The 17,684-nt window shown below is 36.4% G+C and overlaps 1 protein-coding gene across 2 annotated transcripts in view; it reads left to right on the top strand.

Annotated features, from left to right (window-relative positions):
* The window catches only part of LOC149674050 (vesicular glutamate transporter 1-like), an 89,217-nt gene that overhangs the window by 38,199 nt on the left and 33,334 nt on the right, over positions 1–17,684 (top strand). For both annotated transcript variants that reach the window (XM_089839891.1, XM_089839892.1), the window contains exon 2: positions 9,175–9,276. In XM_089839891.1, coding sequence (XP_089696017.1) covers positions 9,175–9,276 — 102 coding nt within the window. The remainder of the gene's footprint in view (positions 1–9,174; positions 9,277–17,684) is intronic.

Genomic DNA, 17,684 nt, shown 5'->3' with positions numbered 1-17,684 from the left:
TTATGCTAATGTTGTGCCTCGAATTGCGAGTAAAATTTATATTTTCTAATAGGGGATAATATATATAATTAATAATCTAATTATTCACTACGAGCTTGTTGCATGCATGCGCCCATTGTTTTGGATTTAAATATTTATAAAATTAATATACGTTAAAGGGATACTGTAAGCTAGAATTTTTTCTTTTTAAATCGAAAGAGAGTATAAAATAATGAATAGATCAGTTGGAACCCTGTTTCTATCTACAATATTAAAGGAAATACTTGCAATTAAGTTTCCGTAATGGATACACTACGCGTTAGGCTTTTCCGTGAAGCACTGTTTGTTACTCAGATGATATACCTCTTCGTGATACAATACTTGGACTTTCTAAATTTTAAACACAAAAAAGGCCGAAATACAGACATGAAAACAACGTATAAATTTTCCAAATAATTCAAAACCATTTTTACTTAAAACTAAAGTATAAGAAAAATAGGTCAAAATGTCTAAAGATAAAATGATTCGGCAAACAAAACTAAACGCATTGTAACATACCGTAAATCTTTGTAAAAAAGCTAAAAAATACAAGTGAAGTGGAAAAAATGGCTAAAAGGTATGGCGCCCACCTTCTTCCCCGTTCCCCAATGAATAGAGATAAGCGAAATGTTTTCCAAGGTTTGCAAAATTTGCATATTCATTCCTCTTTAGCAATGTTAGATTATTTATTCATCGGGGTTCGTTCAAAGGCCTTAGCTACAGCCAAGCTTCACATCCAATGAGGTTTTCTCTAACTCATCACCCCACCCCTCTTAACGCTGCATTCGCATCCTAAAATGCAAACGAACAGGCCTGGAGAATTACGTGAGCCTCGGCAAGGAAAAACAATATGAAATAAAAATATTTAACTGTTACTAATTAGATCCCTAAACTAAGATGAATCAGGTTAAGAATTGTTAATCCATAAGACTACCATCCGTTACTATGTGTATACATATCCTAACCTTTGACCTTTAATAGCGATTTTAAGAAATTCACCGAAAAGCATAGAATTATTCAGGGTGTTCCAAAAAGGGTGGTCTCACAAAGTACAGTGGAATCTAAGGGAAATCAATTTTGAGTCAAAAATGTTCTAAAAAACTTTGCCTCAAGGGCCACTGTTTTCAAATTATGACTTCGAGGAATCAACTTGCTATATGATTATGATCAGAGTGTTTTAGGGATGGTTCCTTACATAAATTAGCATTGTCTTCACCTTTCTTACTTAAATTTAAGGGATCATCCGTAAAACAATCCAATCATAAATTGAAAATGGTAGCCATTTGGGTAAAATGTTTTAGAAAACTATTTTCGTGACCACATGAAATGTGATTAGTTGTAATTATGTTTAAAATTTCACTTAAATCGATTCTGTATAATTACTGATAATGCGAACAGCGTTGCCCTCGAAATTCTCAGGACCTAAGGTCGATAGTTTTTGGTATGGTAGGTACGGTTATATTATTAATAGGAAAAAGGTAGTTACTGTAATATAGTTATGATATTTTGGCTCGTAAGATTGGTCCAAGTTTCCATTTATTTACTCTAATTTTAAGCTAGCTCGGATCGATCCGCTATATTGTTGGAGGAACCAGAGGGGGACCCTAAAAGAGAAGATTGGGCAATCGCCCACTAGCACGCCCCAGTATTTAGCCCCCTCTTCCTCTTCTTACCCCCCTTCCCAATCCCGTCTTGCGCGTTAATTATATACTGGCTTCCTTTTCCCCTGAAAGAAAACTAAAGGAGTTTGTTAAAGTCTTGTGTTTTTTTTTGTGTGAGTATGGATAAGGGTAAACTGGTAATAAAATCGTCGTCCTTAACGATGTTTCTGTTTTCTTCGGGGCCCTCCTGACCGTCTCTCTCACCCTGCCCACCCTATGCGCCCATATAAACCGCCCACGTTCAACAAGAAAGGGAAGATGAAAGGTTGCACGTAAGATAAAAATTAAAAGATGAATTTCAAATATTTGAAGGTTCTTTTTTGTTGTTATTATTTCAAATTCAGTCCAGAAATATCAAAATATTAATTTCTAGCGTTGTATTTATAGCAATATTTGCATGAAAATGAATAATTTATCGCGGAAAGTCCGCTGAGAGGTATTATTGACATATAATAAAGTTGTAAATTTAGGACGGCAAAGGAAAGTTAATTTTGTCCTAAGTTTGCATTGAAAGATTAATTTTCGTACAAACTTTGCTTAGAGAGTGTTAATTTTGCATACGAAAAATTAATTGCAAAGAAACAAATGCGTACAACATAAGGTCAAAATTGATCCACATTGATCGTAAAAAGTCAAAACCTTCACGAATTTAACATAAAAAGTAAAATTTTTACGAATTTTACATAAAATCGTCGCGTAACTTCCAAATGTCTCACGAAAGGTCAAAGATCTCCCTAGTTTAAATTCAAAAATGTTTGACTAACCTATCAAATCTGAATTACGAACAACTATATATAAACATACACGACATTGTACCCTCCCTTTAAAGAGCATGCATGATCTTGGGTGGAAATCCCCTGTATTGCTTCTTATCTGAATTTGGAGGCAAAAGTGGTCTTCTCAGAAAGGATGGTAGTAGGAAGAACGGTGGAGGGATACAAGATCTTTCTTTCTAAGGGTATCATGGCTAATATAATAGGGATATATAGAGACAGAGTAAAGTTGGGATTCTCGAATAAGGTAGATCACCCACGGGATTTAAAAAAGGCCCCAAAAACTCCTTATCACGTGAAAATCGCGCCAAGCCTTTTCTCTTATTCTCCTTATTCCTATACGATTCTCTTTTCCTTCCTGAAATCCTGAACCGAGTCGAGTCTCGAGAATGAGCCAGCGATATACTTCAAGAGCTAAAATGCACGCACCATCAACGAGGGGACACTCACTTGTCGTAATACGATGCACTTTGGATGTTAAAGCCCTACTTTGACAATGCTAAAATTACGTATACACGTAATCCATAATTGGTGTATAAAAATGAACAATGGCAGAGTAATTAACCCCTCTATGAGAGAAACTAAAGAACATCCAATTTCCTTCTTGTTCAATCTCAAGAGTTTCAAGATGGGATTGCCCTAAAGCTCTATAATCGCGTAGTTAACTTTTACTTTATATTTTTACGTTTTTTTAAATGAAATTCTAAGAGATTTCTAGCATTTTTTTCAAATAATTCATGTTTTGTAATTGTATCTTCAAAATATCTGATACTTCAGCCAATTACCTTTCTCCACTTATCTTTTACTTTTTCCACATCTTGGTCTACAAGTACAGTTCTATTAATTATAATTAATGTTCTATGAAATACCGCACTGAAATAATTTCGTGGTTTTATCAAGGTTATATGGGTCTGTTTCGAAAGCAGAAAAACTTTAAACATTTTATGTAAGTAAAGCCATTGCCGATTTTCAGCTGAAAAAAGTGAAAATACAATAGAAAACACATGGAAAATCATAGAATTAATAATTAAAGAAAAATGGGATACATGAAACTTAGATATTTAGTCGTTAACGTTAGACAAACACGGTTTGTTTTTCTGCGGAATGGAATAGTATTCGGTTCCAAATTAGGTTGGCAATATAGAAACCCTAGAAAAGACGGCTGCATTTTCGCGGGAAAAGTATTGCTGCGCGCTTTTGGAGAACTTGGGACTGACGAACGATGAAGTCCGCGGTGCTAGAAAACCATACGAAAGGGCGAGTGCTTGTAGAACGTAGAGGTATAGTTGTTGAACGCGTAGGAAAAAACATATGGCCCTCAATAACCAGAGAGAAAAGTGCTAAATCCTTTACACGTGTTTGGCTAGATGGTCAAGCAAAGTAAACGTCACTTTTGATAAATATAAGCTAGTCATCAAAGTGACCGCTCCTGGATAGACTCTTGGCGGTCAGCCAAAAGATGGACTCTTTCGATGCGAGGCACGTGCCCCGACTTTCTGGCCTTTGATAACAGTTGCGAGTGGAAACGTGGTTACGGTACATCAAAGACGGAAGAGTGTCTTATTCCGAAATGGTTTATCAATTAAGAGGAGAGGGGAAAGGTTCAAGGTACTTTTAGGCTCCTATACCACCACCACTTTCCGCTTTGAACGTTTCCGGGCGCGCTCTTCTAGGGTTACACAAACAATGGTAGGTACTACTTTACGGTATTCTTGGGCAGTAATAGAATTTTTATAAAGATCACTGACCTATATTAACCAAAAGGTTACAGGAGTATAGACAGAAATTTCAAATTTTTGGGGCAAAAGTTGTTATAACCTAACTGGTGCAAAATCTCCCGAACATTGCAGAGAAAAAACTGAAGCTGACGCATCTACACTATTTAAAGCGAAAAATGGCGAAGTTTGAATATATCTTATTGACTTAAAACCAATATACTGAAAATCTCTTAATTTTATTAAACTAGAGATTTGTTTATAGCTTAATAACATCTTGAACTTAAGTTGGTGAAAACTGGGCTAAAATGAGGAAATTTCAACATCAATTTATGAAGCCTTGGTAAAAACCTTCAAACGAAAACCTCACAGCGATATTAAGACATTTAAGAAAAATATAGCCCCCTGAAATAAAATAAAAACCTTTACAACCTCTGATCTCACTCTCAGGGGGTAAATTGCGTTAGAATTCATTTGTTCCCCCGAAGTTGCTTAGTCTTATAGTTCCTCCTAGCTTTTTCTGTCTCTCTCTCTCTTTCTCTCGAGTTTTATGTTTCTAAGGGTTGTATATCGCTTGATTTATGTCTTGCCCGTTGGCGCCGGGGCCCTCAGTCAACAGGCTAGAAAACTATAGTACCGCACGTACTAAAATGGTACGATGGAAAACCCTGCATAGATACCTCTTCCCTATCCGTTTTCTCGCCGTTTTCGCGACTGTTTGTAAATAATGCAGACTCTTCTCTATTCGGGTTTTACGGTTGCCAAGGCAACAGGTCCCACGAGACCTCGAAAAAGCGAGCGCGCTAGTTTCCAGAGTCGGCAGGCGTGCAAGAGAGAGAGAGAGAGAAAGAGAGAAAGAGAGAGAGAGAGAGAGAGAGAGAGAGAGAGAGAGAGAGAGAGAAAGAGAGAAAGAGAGAGAGAGAGAAAGAGAGAAAGAGAGAAAGAGAGAAAGAGAGAGAAAGAGAGAAAGAGAGAGAGAGAGAAAGAGAGAGAGACAGAGAGAGAGAGAGAGAGAGAGAGAGAGAGAGAGAGAGAGAGAGAGAGAGATGGAACATTGGCCTTCTAGATAGCATCATTCTCCAGGCTTTCATCTCCAGCCTCTTCCTTAACTCCCCTCGCCATCCCCTTCTCTTACTACCTGTAACTCTCGTGGATAAAGAGAGAGGTCGCTCCGAGCTAGACTCCTAGTTTTTTGATAGTGAAATGGTTGTAACTTGGAAATTAAGTATAACTCTGGGTCTGGGTATTAAGAATTTTCCTTGGTGATTGAACTTGAAATACACGAGCTTTTTTGTAGTAAACATTTGAGAGTTGAACTTTTTATAGTAAACTTTCGACGATTGAACTTAATTTATGATATAATTTTCATAGGAACTAATTTTGTGGTAATATTTTGATTGTAAAACTTATTTTGAGGTAAAACTTTGATACAATATTTCGTATTGAAGCCTAATTTAGAAGAATAATATTATTGAAATCATTTCGTTTCGATCAACTTTTGTCGACGAAGAGATAACTATGAAGGAAGGCTATTTTTACAATATTTCATTACAGAGTCTATTTTCATTAAAAAAAATTTGATTAAGGAGCTATATCTGTCCAAGTCGAAAAGGGTAATTTCAACAAACTATTGATTACGGTGGCTTTTGTCGACGAATATTAATCATGAATGCTATTTTTAACTAAACTTTCAGTACACTGTCGTTTTTTTATTAAAAATTATTTTCATTATGGAAGCTATTTTTGTTGAAAATCGATAAGGCAGCGTAGCGTAGTTTTGCGAAAGTTTTGAATACGGATACAATTTTCCGATAAAAATATAGATTTTGCACAATTTGGGGGTAATATATCGGTTAAAAATTAATCCAGTTTCACTTCGAAACCATATTTGAAGTTCAAAACGAACATTCACTAGAAAATACAACGTTTTCACCTCAATTCTATTTTAAAGAAATACATCTCGGTATTATCCGAGTTACAACCATTTTTCACGAATATGAATTTTTCCGAAGAGGCACGAAGAGGAAAGGAGGAAGTTGGACTGACGGGGGAACCCAGGGGTTTGGCATTACTTACGCGACACGCGTCTCCGTCATTGGGGACAAAACCATACAGTATACTCGTACGCGTAAGGAACGGAGGTCGTACGTGCTGCTTTTTTTACGTTACCTATAAATATAAAGAGTGCCAAGGACCAACATATATAAATATAGACAGGGTGCGAACAAGAAGTGATATCTAGTTTATTAGGGAGAAGGTATAAGATGCCTAAGTATTCGCGCGCCATAGTCCCAGTCCCCTTTCAAAAACTAAGGGGGGACGTAAAAGGAGGCCGAGCTATTTCGCCTCTCCTCAGACGGAAAATAGGTAATTTTCGTCATTCGCGTCGCGCTGACGTACGTTTTCAGGAACCAATGAGATGCTGCTTGTAATTTAGAGGCGGGGATTAACTCCGGACCTACGCTTGGACTGGAGATAAAGCTGGAAATGTGGCGAATTTATACCTTTTCCCTAATAAACTAGATATCACTTCTTGGTGCGAAAAAGACGTTTTTAGAAGCGAAGAGGGTGGCAAATATCGTAACGGGATAACCTGTTTTATTTTTATTACGCAAAATACACTTTCCATCCTCTCTTAATAACCCCTAAACCCAAGGAAACTTGAAAACGAAGGTTAGATAGTTGAGAAAAAGTGTTAGAAAAATAATACTTGCGATAGATATGCATTTTATGATAATTAGTTTCTAAATATAATTTAAAAAACAGTGTGTCCAAAAAGGACATCAGAAAAGGTGATAATGATTCAGAAATATTTTGAAATTTCCCGTCCTTTTATTGGAGTATTTGGTAGATATTTCTTGGATAGTTTAGTAATAAAAATAAGACTTTATTTGCAAAGTCGAAAATAGGGAATTTAAAAGTTTAGAAAAATAAAAAAAAATGTCGTATACTTTGGTACAAATCTAGCCTATTTTAAAAGGAAAAGCATTTCTCATATCGTTTAGTTTTTTCCTTGAGAAAACTTCTCCCTTTAGGGTTATTTCAGGAAAGTTAAGCCTCGTCGATGGTATACATAGCGGAAATGCCTGCTTTTGAAAAAATCTAGCCTCGTGGAAAAACATGAATATGGTGGGATGATGCAGTTCTTTATTTTCCAAGGGCTTCTTTGGGAAGTTCATACGAGCAACAGTAAAAAAGGGGGTCACGTGACTTGGCATCACTATGAAACGCTACTGAGCCCTAAAGTACCTTTAATTTAATGACAGGTAACGATGTTCGCCTTTATATAACTCCATCCCAAAATAAGAGTACAGTGAAATCGTACCCAAATTTTCAACTTCAGTTTGATAAAAATTCCATATAGCGTTTCATACCATTTTCAACCTTAAAATTAGCCAATTCTTCCTTAGTTTTAAACGCAGTTCAATGCCTATCTAAGAATGTAAGGAGCGAATAAGTTTTGTTGCACTCCGCGATTGAAACGTGGTATAATCTTGTTCAAACTGAGTTTGCAAAATAAGAAAGGATACGGCGGATTACTACGCAACGTACAACCGTATAGAGATTAAAAGTAAACATAGTAAATTGGTATTGAACAAAACTATATTCAGGGAAACCTAAAAGAGAGGTCTACGATGAAAGGTTTTGAATGGGACCGCCAGATTGCCGCTCTAAGCCGATTAGTGTGGAGCTGAGCCGCCGCTAGACCGCAAAAACGACGCGCAGCTTTGGTTTAACATTGTTCGTGACCACCCTGTGAATATAGTTTAATGATACTAAACCCTAAGCTTCGGTGATGGAGTGAAACATCGCTCCAAATCCTAAAGCCAGCTCATTCCCTATCTAAAAACGTACATCCTTCGTATACACAGCGTACATCCCATTTTACGGTTGTGGTGCGCTTTACATCAAGCCTAATATTTTGACTGTACCTTTTCTGTTTTGCCCCAACTCCAATATTTTTCGCCTTACAGATTAAATTTAGTTAAATTAGCGTACACCCACGAATAGACTGTACGCTTCACACGATTTCGTTACCAAAATAGTATACACTATTTATCATAATTTGTTTACAGCATTCAGAAATTAACTAATGTTGATGTTGATTATAAAAATATTTTTATACTCTAATGATTAAAATATATTAAATCCGGAACCATCTTGGAAAATGGTGACGGTCAGTTAAGTTACTGCCATAAATATATTGACTATAATGCTTATTTACACAGACTTTAAAGTATATCAACTAAGCTGTTTGTCTATGAATATTTTCTATTGATTAACTATACGACTGCTAAGGAGAATTTATTCTAAAGCTAAGTACAGGACTTTATTTGTTGATTATGTATCAGCATTTGTATTTAGCATCTTAAAATTAAGGTTTGTTAAGTGTTTTCATTCTGATTTTCTTTAATTCGTTTAAGGTTGTCTAGTCATTTCATTCTCCCTTTATAATTAAACTACGGCAAATAATATTATTTGTTGTTATTATTATTTGAGGAGGGATTGTAATATACCGGAAACATTTCAATAAAAAAACTGTCCCGAACAACTTAATACTTCAAAAACATAATAACTGACAATGACAACAACAACAACAACAAATAAAAGTTTTCCCTTGCGCAACCAATATCTACACCAAATCCTTTCTATATAAGGAAGGTAAGGTTAGCCTTCAACATTTATAATTAATTGGTATAAACACCCTGGATATCTATTGCTTACGTATTCCCATTGAAATATTATCACTACAAATAATTTTGACATTTAGGAACGCAACACCTGTTACGATCTTGATTTGGAAATTTTCCACTCGGATGCTGCGGTTTATATTATTACTTACTTCATAAGAGTATTTTCATTTTCGTGATAAAGATACCTTAAAAATATATTGTCCTACAACATTTAGGCTTATTTTTCGAGTAAGAAACGGAAACTTTGTTGAAATAATGTCACTTGTCTAACTAGGACGTTTGTTCTTTTGTCTTTTTTTTGGTGGATGTCCAGCCGACTTCCGGGCAGCGCGCCAGGGGGAGGTATTCCCGGAGAGTCCTTCGAGATGCCAACCCTCAAGGCCCTCAAAAATATACCACCGCCCGATCTGGTTGGGTAAGTGTCTCATATTACATTTTTTCTTAATTACGCGAAAGCCTAATTTAAATTATTTTCATACTTAATTGGAGTTACGTTTTGGAGATTAGCTTCACTTGGGTGAAACGACAATTGAGTTATTGGGTCCTTGATGCGATATATGGGGTTATGTTTTTAATGTTTGAAAATAAAGATGCAGTATTTGTATGGGAAAAGATGGTTATTAGTAGATAAGGTTAGGTTAGGTTAGTGTTAAGGCAATCAAATCATGATTAGATTCGAGTTACAAATGTTAACCTTTTCTAATAATTTTAGCATTTTATGTTCTATTTTATAAAGATTCCTTGAAAATTCTTGATTAAAATAAAAAACAGTTTTTTTTTAAAAAATCACTTCATTTAAATCAAACTAAATTGGTTGAAATAGCAAAATTATCTTTCACCCAATTGTGACGCCACGGGATTAAAATTGTCGTTCAGTATACAATGCTAAGTGCACGCAATTGTCTTTCACCCAAAATATCGCCTGCACACAAACAGACAAGCATAGATAAAATTCTAATTATATTTAATTTGAATAATTTTTGGTGGGTACGGCGCGGGTGTACCAAAATTTTAATTAAAACTTTTCTCTCTTCCTCGCTCCTCAAACAGACACGAATTATAAACGTAACTACCTTCGAACCCAAAAACAGCGAAAATAATAGCCTGTAAACATTTATAAGATGGAATTATCGACCCTAGGCCCAAATTAGAGAGTTTTCGTTAAAGAAAAATATGCAAATTAGCAAATAAGAATTCTCCCTTATGTGGTATATACTCAAGTACAAGAAGATATATAGTCCATTTTGCGAATAATTAGTTGGACGCGACTGAATAGTATGTCTAGACTCGATCAGACTCCAGACGAATACGGGGATAATATATTCATAGAAGGAACTAGGCCTATAAGCCGTACCATAAGTTCATAAGATATGTTCCATAAGTTTGTCACTGGTTACAAACTGGAGCTTGTCATGAAGTGACGTAGGTCATAGATTCGAGGTAAAGCGAGAGACGCCTGGTGAGGCGCTGTTAAAGGCTTAGTACACACTAAATAGGAAGATGGACTGCAAAACTAACCGAGTGTAGTCAATTCTCGCTTGTCGTTCTTGAACAAGCTCGAACTGAAAGTCTCTAGCATTACGAAGTATAGTAAGCGTCATACTTATGAAAAATATCTTATAAAATTCTGGCCGTACTATCAAAATATAAATTATTATAATATAACGAAGCCCTTTACAATATATTAAAAGTAAATATCAAGGGGCATTTAGCTTGGACGGTCGGATCTGTATTGGGTTTAAGGGTTTTGTATGGTTAGATATAATGGAGAGATATTCATTGTCAAGTATAACGAGAATGTTTTAAAGCCTCTCATGCTAATAAAGATATCGAATTTCTAATTAGGTATTATAGGTTATGAAAGTCTATATATGGAAACATATAAGGTATAAGTGGTACTGTATTCTATTGCTATAGCCAAAATTAGGACATCACGTTTCTCGATATAAAATTGCGATCGTTGTATGTAGAATAACAAGGCTTTTAAAATATTATGTTAACGATATGATACCCAAGGCTTAATTATAGCTTTCTGAGTGGTAATTAATGATTTTGGAAGTCAGGTTTTTGGGATGATAATTATGGGTATATGGTAAGGTTTTTGGGCATGATAATTTTGGCTTAAATAAGGTTTTTTTGTGCATTTATTAAGAATGAATTACTGAAGTGTTTGTGCATGTTTAATGAATGTTTAAGGCTTATTCGCATTGGTTAGCTCATGCTAGGAAGGCGTTAGTTCATATATTAGCCTTGATGGGTGCTAATTTTCGAGACTTCATAAACATCTAGTTAATACTTCACTAAAGAAAGAGGAACACTTCCTTTGGATATAAGAGGGGCATATTATGAGGTATACACTTCCATTTAAACACAAAGAGTATCGAAAGGAAATTAGGCTGAAGAGGGGCCCATTAAGTACCGCGTTGAAAATGGGATCGTAAAAAAAAATAAAAAGGCTAAAACTTTATTCGTTTTAATCTCGGTGAAAACCTTAATCGCTAAAATGGGTTTTCGTCTCCTCCTTAATCAAAATGAAATGAAAAAAGGATAAAACCTCCAAGAAGATTACATAGTTCTCTTTTGCGAAAGCTCAAAGGGAAAAAAAGGACCGAGGCTTAGGAGGAAAATAATGAGGTTTGCGCATTTTCCATTTAAAACCTAGTTTAAAAAGAAAAAAACGCAACCTTAATAGCATTGAATACTCTAAATGAGACAGGCAAACCCTAATATAACAAAGGCCCAACATGTTCCTAATATTACGTAAAATCTCCAATATCAGGCGAAAACCTATATACAACAAGGTGCACGTTTTTAACATTAAATTGTACCAGACGTAAAGGCAGGAAAACATTGTAGCTTCTCTATACGGAGTACATCTTTAACCGTAGTTTAATCTCATTATTGAAATTACACCCCATTACAAGACTCGCTTCGCTTTACATTAAAAATATTTTATCTTGCAGTCAAATCATTAGAAATCAATCCGCGATAGGATCAGCTTTAGAGTCGAGATAGAAGAGTGTTTTGTATACGATAAATCCAAACTTTGTATGCAAATTGGTGGAGAAACTAAAGGCTATAAGGTTCCCGTCGTCTCCAATTTTGCGCGATTTACTTGCTCCGCTCGCTGGGGTAAAACAGCGGGAAGTCGAAATTAGATTTATACGGTATAAAGCCGCTTGGAGCGCCATTGGCCTCCGCTTCTATTTTTAATGGGAAACTTACAAGCCAAAACGGAAAACTAATGAGCGAGTTTCCTCATAATTACGAGAGCATGCATTTTGCCTAGATCTTTCCCACGCCAACTCAGACCAGTCGAGTAATTGGAGCGTTATATAGCAATTATTACGAGACACAATGAAATCTCCGATAATGAATAATAGAACTAGTAAATATACATAGAAAAAAATTAACAAGTATTTGAATTAGGCCTATAAACATGAAGGTTAATTAAGAGGATTGTTTTGTGTTCTTTGTTATCAGTTAATCAGAATTTATCCATAATATTACAGAGTTTTATAGAAATAGACTTATTAACAGCCAAACAACTTAAGTAGTGTAGTCGTAACTAAGGTAATAAGTACTACTATAGCTAAAATGTGGCCATTTACCATGACGACCGAGGATTAAGTAAATATTGAGCATCAAGTATCAACTTCGTACAAAACTTAAGTTTCATCATTATAGTTCAAGGGGATCTGAAGATGCAGTGATCATTCTTCGATTGAAATTAAATGAATTAATAATTATACATATTATCAAGAAGCGATATCTAGTTTACTAGGGAGAAGGTATAGGATGCCTAAATATTCGCCCGCCATAGTCCCAGTCCCCCTTTCAAAATACAAGGGGGGACGTAAATGGAGGCCTGGCTATTTCGCCCCTCCTCAGTCGGAAAATACGTAATTTTCGTCATTCGCGTCGCGCTGACGTGAGTTTTCAAGAACCAATGAGACGCTTGTAGTAATTTAGAGGCGGGAATTAACTCCGGACCTACGTTTGGACTGGAGATAAAGCTACAAATGTGGCAAATTTATACATTCTCCCTAGTAAACCGATATCGCTTCTTGATATTATATTATATAAATTGTTAGAGAAGGAGCAGAGTTCAACCAAAGAGAATATTACAAGTTTCAACTTAAATCTTAAGGGATACCTCTTTGAATTTTAAGATTAGGCTTAACTGAATAGCCGGATGTTATTTGATTACGGAAGTGAAGTTCTCTTAATCAAAGGAAGGAAGATATATCCTAGTAGCTCTTTAAGATCGGCCCTAGTCCAATTAAACTCTGTGATCGAATATATTTTCCAAAAATTCAATTACATATTTTCATTTCCAAATGATAAAGACGTCTAAGTCTGATTTGAATTCGAGAAATCGAAGCGTTTAAGCTCACTGACCCAGAATGAAATACAGAGGAACCTCGAATCTCTTTGTCTGTGCATGAAGGAGGGAGCTGGAGTAGTTCCAAAAGGACGTACAAAATCTTCATAGTCTGGGATGGAAATATCTAAAAATAGATCTTAGAATATTTCAGGCTTGGAAAGGGTCAAAATTTGCAAAGGAATCTATCTCTTTATTTCGCCAGATTTAGTACATTTTTCGATTGAATTTGAACCGGCAATGTTTTTCGTTTAGAACTAATAGAGAAAAAGGCTATCACTATTCTAGGAGAGCGATAGCTCTCTTAGATAAGACTTCATACCGACTTTAATGTATAAGGATGGTTTTTTGATTGGTTATAACTTTTTTTGTATCGTATTAACTGCTTTGAAAAAATTCCACAGAACTACAATTCGGGCCCTCAATATATGGTTAAAATTTCAAAAAGATCCACTCATTAGTTTATTTTATAAAAAATAAAGTTGCTAAGGGTGGTTTTCATTTGCATAAAATTAATCAGCCCTTTTTGTGAAAAAGTGAAATTTTCCCATAGAAATAACATGGAGTTTTTTTCAAATTTAGCCATTTTGTGGCCACCCTTTTGAAATGAAATATTCGTTTGTTACGTTTGGGAACGGTTTTATATCAAAATTTGAACCTTTTTCTAGGACCATTTTTAAGGTTTTTGAGAAAAATTAATTTTAAGTATGTTTAATTTTAAATTTTAAAAACTACCCCAATCTGCGATACTTAAGCATGGATAATAGTCAGTTTATGATGTTAGCACGGTTAAGGCTAATTGGTCCAATTTTCGTAGTGGTAAAAAAACAAGAGAACCTAAGCTTGTGTTAGCTAACAAGTTAAGTTGGAAAAGTACCCCACACATATAATTAAGTTAACAAGATTACCTACGACTGGTAATTAAGCAAGAAAAACATGGCGTTTGAGCTCTTGTAGGTGCTTTGCCCGGGTGCTTGTAGGTGCTTGTAGGTACTTGTGGGTGCTTGTAGGTACTTGTGGGTGCTTGTAGGTACTTCTGGGTGCTTGTAGGTACTTGTGGGTGCTTGTAGGTACTTGTGGGTGCTTGTAGGTACTTGTGGGTACTTGTAGGTACTTGTGATTACTTGTAGGTACTTGTGGGTGCATGTGGGTGCTTGTAGGTGCTTGTGGGTGCTTGTGGATACTTGTAGGTGCTTGTAGATACTTGTAGGTGATTGTGGGTACTTGTGGGTTCTTGTGATTACTTGTAGGTACTTGTGGATGCATGTGGGTGCTTGTAGGTGCTTGTTGGTGCTTGTGGATACTTGTAGGGGCTTGTGGGTGCTTGTGGATACTTGTAGGTGCTTGTGGGTACTTGTGGGTTCTTGTAGGTGCTTGTGGGTGCTTGTGGGTACTTTTGGGTACTTGTAGGTGCTTGTGGGTACTTGTAGGTACTTGTAAGTACTTGTGGGTGCTTTAAGGTACTTGTGGGTGCTTGTAGGTACTTGTGGGTGCTTGTAGGTACTTGTGGGTGCTTGTAGGTACTTGTGGGTGCTTGTAGGTACTTGTGGGTGCTTTAAGGTACTTGTAGGTACTTGTGGGTGCTTGTAGGTACTTGTGGGTGCTTGTAGGTACTTGTGGGGGCTTGTAGGTACTTGTGGGTGCTTGTAGGTACTTGTGGGTGCTTGTAGGTACTTGTGGGTGCTTCTAGGTACTTGTGGGGGCTTGTAGGTACTTGTGGGGGCTTGTAGGTACTTGTGGGGGCTTGTAGGTACTTGTGGGGGCTTGTAGGTACTTGTGGGGGCTTGTAGGTACTTCTGGGTACTTGTAGGTACTTCTGGGTACTTGTAGGTACTTCTGGGTACTTGTGGGTACTTGTAGGTACTTGTGGGTACTTGTAGGTACTTGTGGGTACTTGTAGGTACTTGTGGGTACTTGTAGGTACTTGTGGGTACTTGTAGGTACTTGTGGGTACTTGTAGGTACTTCTGGGTACTTGTAGGTACCTCTGGGTACTTGTAGGTACCTCTGGGTACTTTAAGGTACTTGTAGGTGCTTGTAGATACTTGTAGGTGATTGTGGGTACTTGTGGGTTCTTGTAGGTGCTTGTGGGTACTTTTGGGTACTTGTAGGTGCTTGTGGGTACTTGTAGGTACTTGTAAGTACTTGTGGGTGCTTTAAGGTACTTGTAAGTACTTGTGGGTGCTTTAAGGTACTTGTAAGTACTTGTGGGTGCTTGTGGGTGCTTGTGGGTGCTTGTGGGTGCTTGTAGGTACTTGTCGGTACTTGTGGGTGCTTGTGGGTGCTTGTAGGTACTTTTGGGTGCTTGTAGGTACTTTTGGGTGCTTGTATGTACTTGTAGGTACTTTGCCTCCTCCACAGGATTAACATTACACTAAGTTTTGGAAGCTCGTAACTCTGGTTATATTAGATATACGGGCATATCCTTTGATTATGTAATAGTCCTATTTGCCCCTTCCCTCCTTCGTAAACATTTGCTCCATAGGATACTCCATATACACCTACGGCACCATAGTCCTCCCAGCATCCTCAGCGGTTAGGTAGGGTCGTACTGGACGAAATTGTAAAGGGCGCTCCCTCTATCTTCAAAATAGAAGCTAGTTCTCATACAAATAAAATGGCGCTACGCGGCAGCACTTAGCAATCGCCTACCAAGGGTAGGGGCGTGCGCGAGGTACATTGGGAGAGATACGGTTCTGCAGGTCGCCCATCATCATTTCCAATCCATCTCAACTCCCTTATCCCTGTCCCAACCATAGCGATATCCAACCACTAGCATAGCCCACTCGATCGCGCCCTCTTTTCCCCGGCTACATATTTTGAAGATGGCACTTTTTAGGCGTATTAACATTCTTGGATCATCTTTGTGAACTTTTAGGGTAGCCCTGGCTATATTTTGTTTAAGGTTTTAAGCTTAATATCAAAAAGTTTATGCTACAAAAAAGTTTGAAATTGACAATCTCGGATCGTCTTTGTGAAATTTTAAGGATATCCGAATTTCATAATAGGCTTATGACAATTTTGAGCTAAATGTTAAACGGACATAAATCAGCATTTTTAAAAATTTTTAAAAATTGTCAATTTGGTCCTATTTCTGGAATTTTTAGGGGGTGCCTCGCGTTTCAATAAATGATTGTAAAAAATTGTATTATGTTAATTACAATAAGAATACAAACTTTTAATGATATATGTTTTTTTTATGTATCATTATAAATAAATGTCTGATTGAGCTAAAGTTATGGTCCCCTTTATACATGTTTCTGCTAAGTGCAGATTTTGAAAATGTAAAACAGTTTCTTAACATTCTTAATTAAAATGAAGACTGAAGGAACAGATATTAATCAAAAATGTCTTGATTAGAATCAAGACCTAAAAAGTATCGATAAGACTGAGGTTATCACTTGTCTGAAGGATCAGATATTAATTTTTCTTTTTAATTGAAACTTAAATGCATGCTTAAGAAAAAACAACGTTCCATTACCGTTTTCCGTTGAAATAAATTATTTTACTGGTAATCAATTTCAAAAATTTGCTTATCTCGGCTTTTCGACCACAATTCCATTCCCCGAAAACATTTTATCATTACATTAATTACTTTTGGGAGATAACGTGTCAAAATAAACTATAAAACAATAAAAAACTGTAATAGCGGTCTGTTTAGCCATGAAAACAACCTTTTAAAAGTAACAAGTACTATATAACCCTTTCGAGACTAACAGGACCTGAGCAAACTATAGCTTAACCTGCTACTAGTACGACCAGGGAGAATTGATGTAAACTGGAGTTGAAATTTCATCATGTGCGACCTGCGGCCCTGAAACTCTCCCATAGTCCCAGTGTGTGTAGAACATAGTTTTTTCGCTGTTATCTGCCAAAATCAATCTTTCTAGGTAGTGTCGCCTCCTCACTTGAATTTTTCATGATATATTAAGGTTTGAACGAACAAAATTCTAGATTACTATTTTCACTACCATGTCCCTCTGCTAACATGAAGCTAACTTTTCTCTCTTTTTGCTGCTCATTACCGGTGCCATTCCCTTGACTTTCTATTAGTTATAACTAATGAGTTTATTTATTTCAAACAAAAATATTAAAAAATGGATTCTTTTTCCTTTTGTGCTACTTTGAATTTACAAATGCATATAATGTTGTGCCGTGCCATGTCAAATAGTCTCTAACCATTGTTAGAAACTAGAGAGAGAAATTGGGCAGTAACACTGAACTATGAGAAAGAACAATACGACGGTTGACTAAATGTACTTGATATTACATCATTTTGCAAAAACCGCGAGTAAAAATCTTACTGTCCCTATTGAATTTGGCGCCATTGGTTTTAGAATAATTAAAATGTTCCACTGCGAAGCGTGCCGGTCTCGAATGGGGAAGTAACGTCTTTAGGAACCTTATAAAACGCTAAACCATACACGTACTCTCCCAAAA

This window comes from Phalangium opilio, unplaced genomic scaffold, assembly GCF_054372755.1.
Source record: "Phalangium opilio isolate 3A_F unplaced genomic scaffold, DU_Popi_V2 ptg000048l_1, whole genome shotgun sequence".
Classification (NCBI taxonomy): domain Eukaryota; kingdom Metazoa; phylum Arthropoda; class Arachnida; order Opiliones; family Phalangiidae; genus Phalangium; species Phalangium opilio.
The sequence above is the reverse complement of the archived record's forward strand: the minus strand, read 5'-3'. Positions and strand labels throughout refer to the sequence as shown.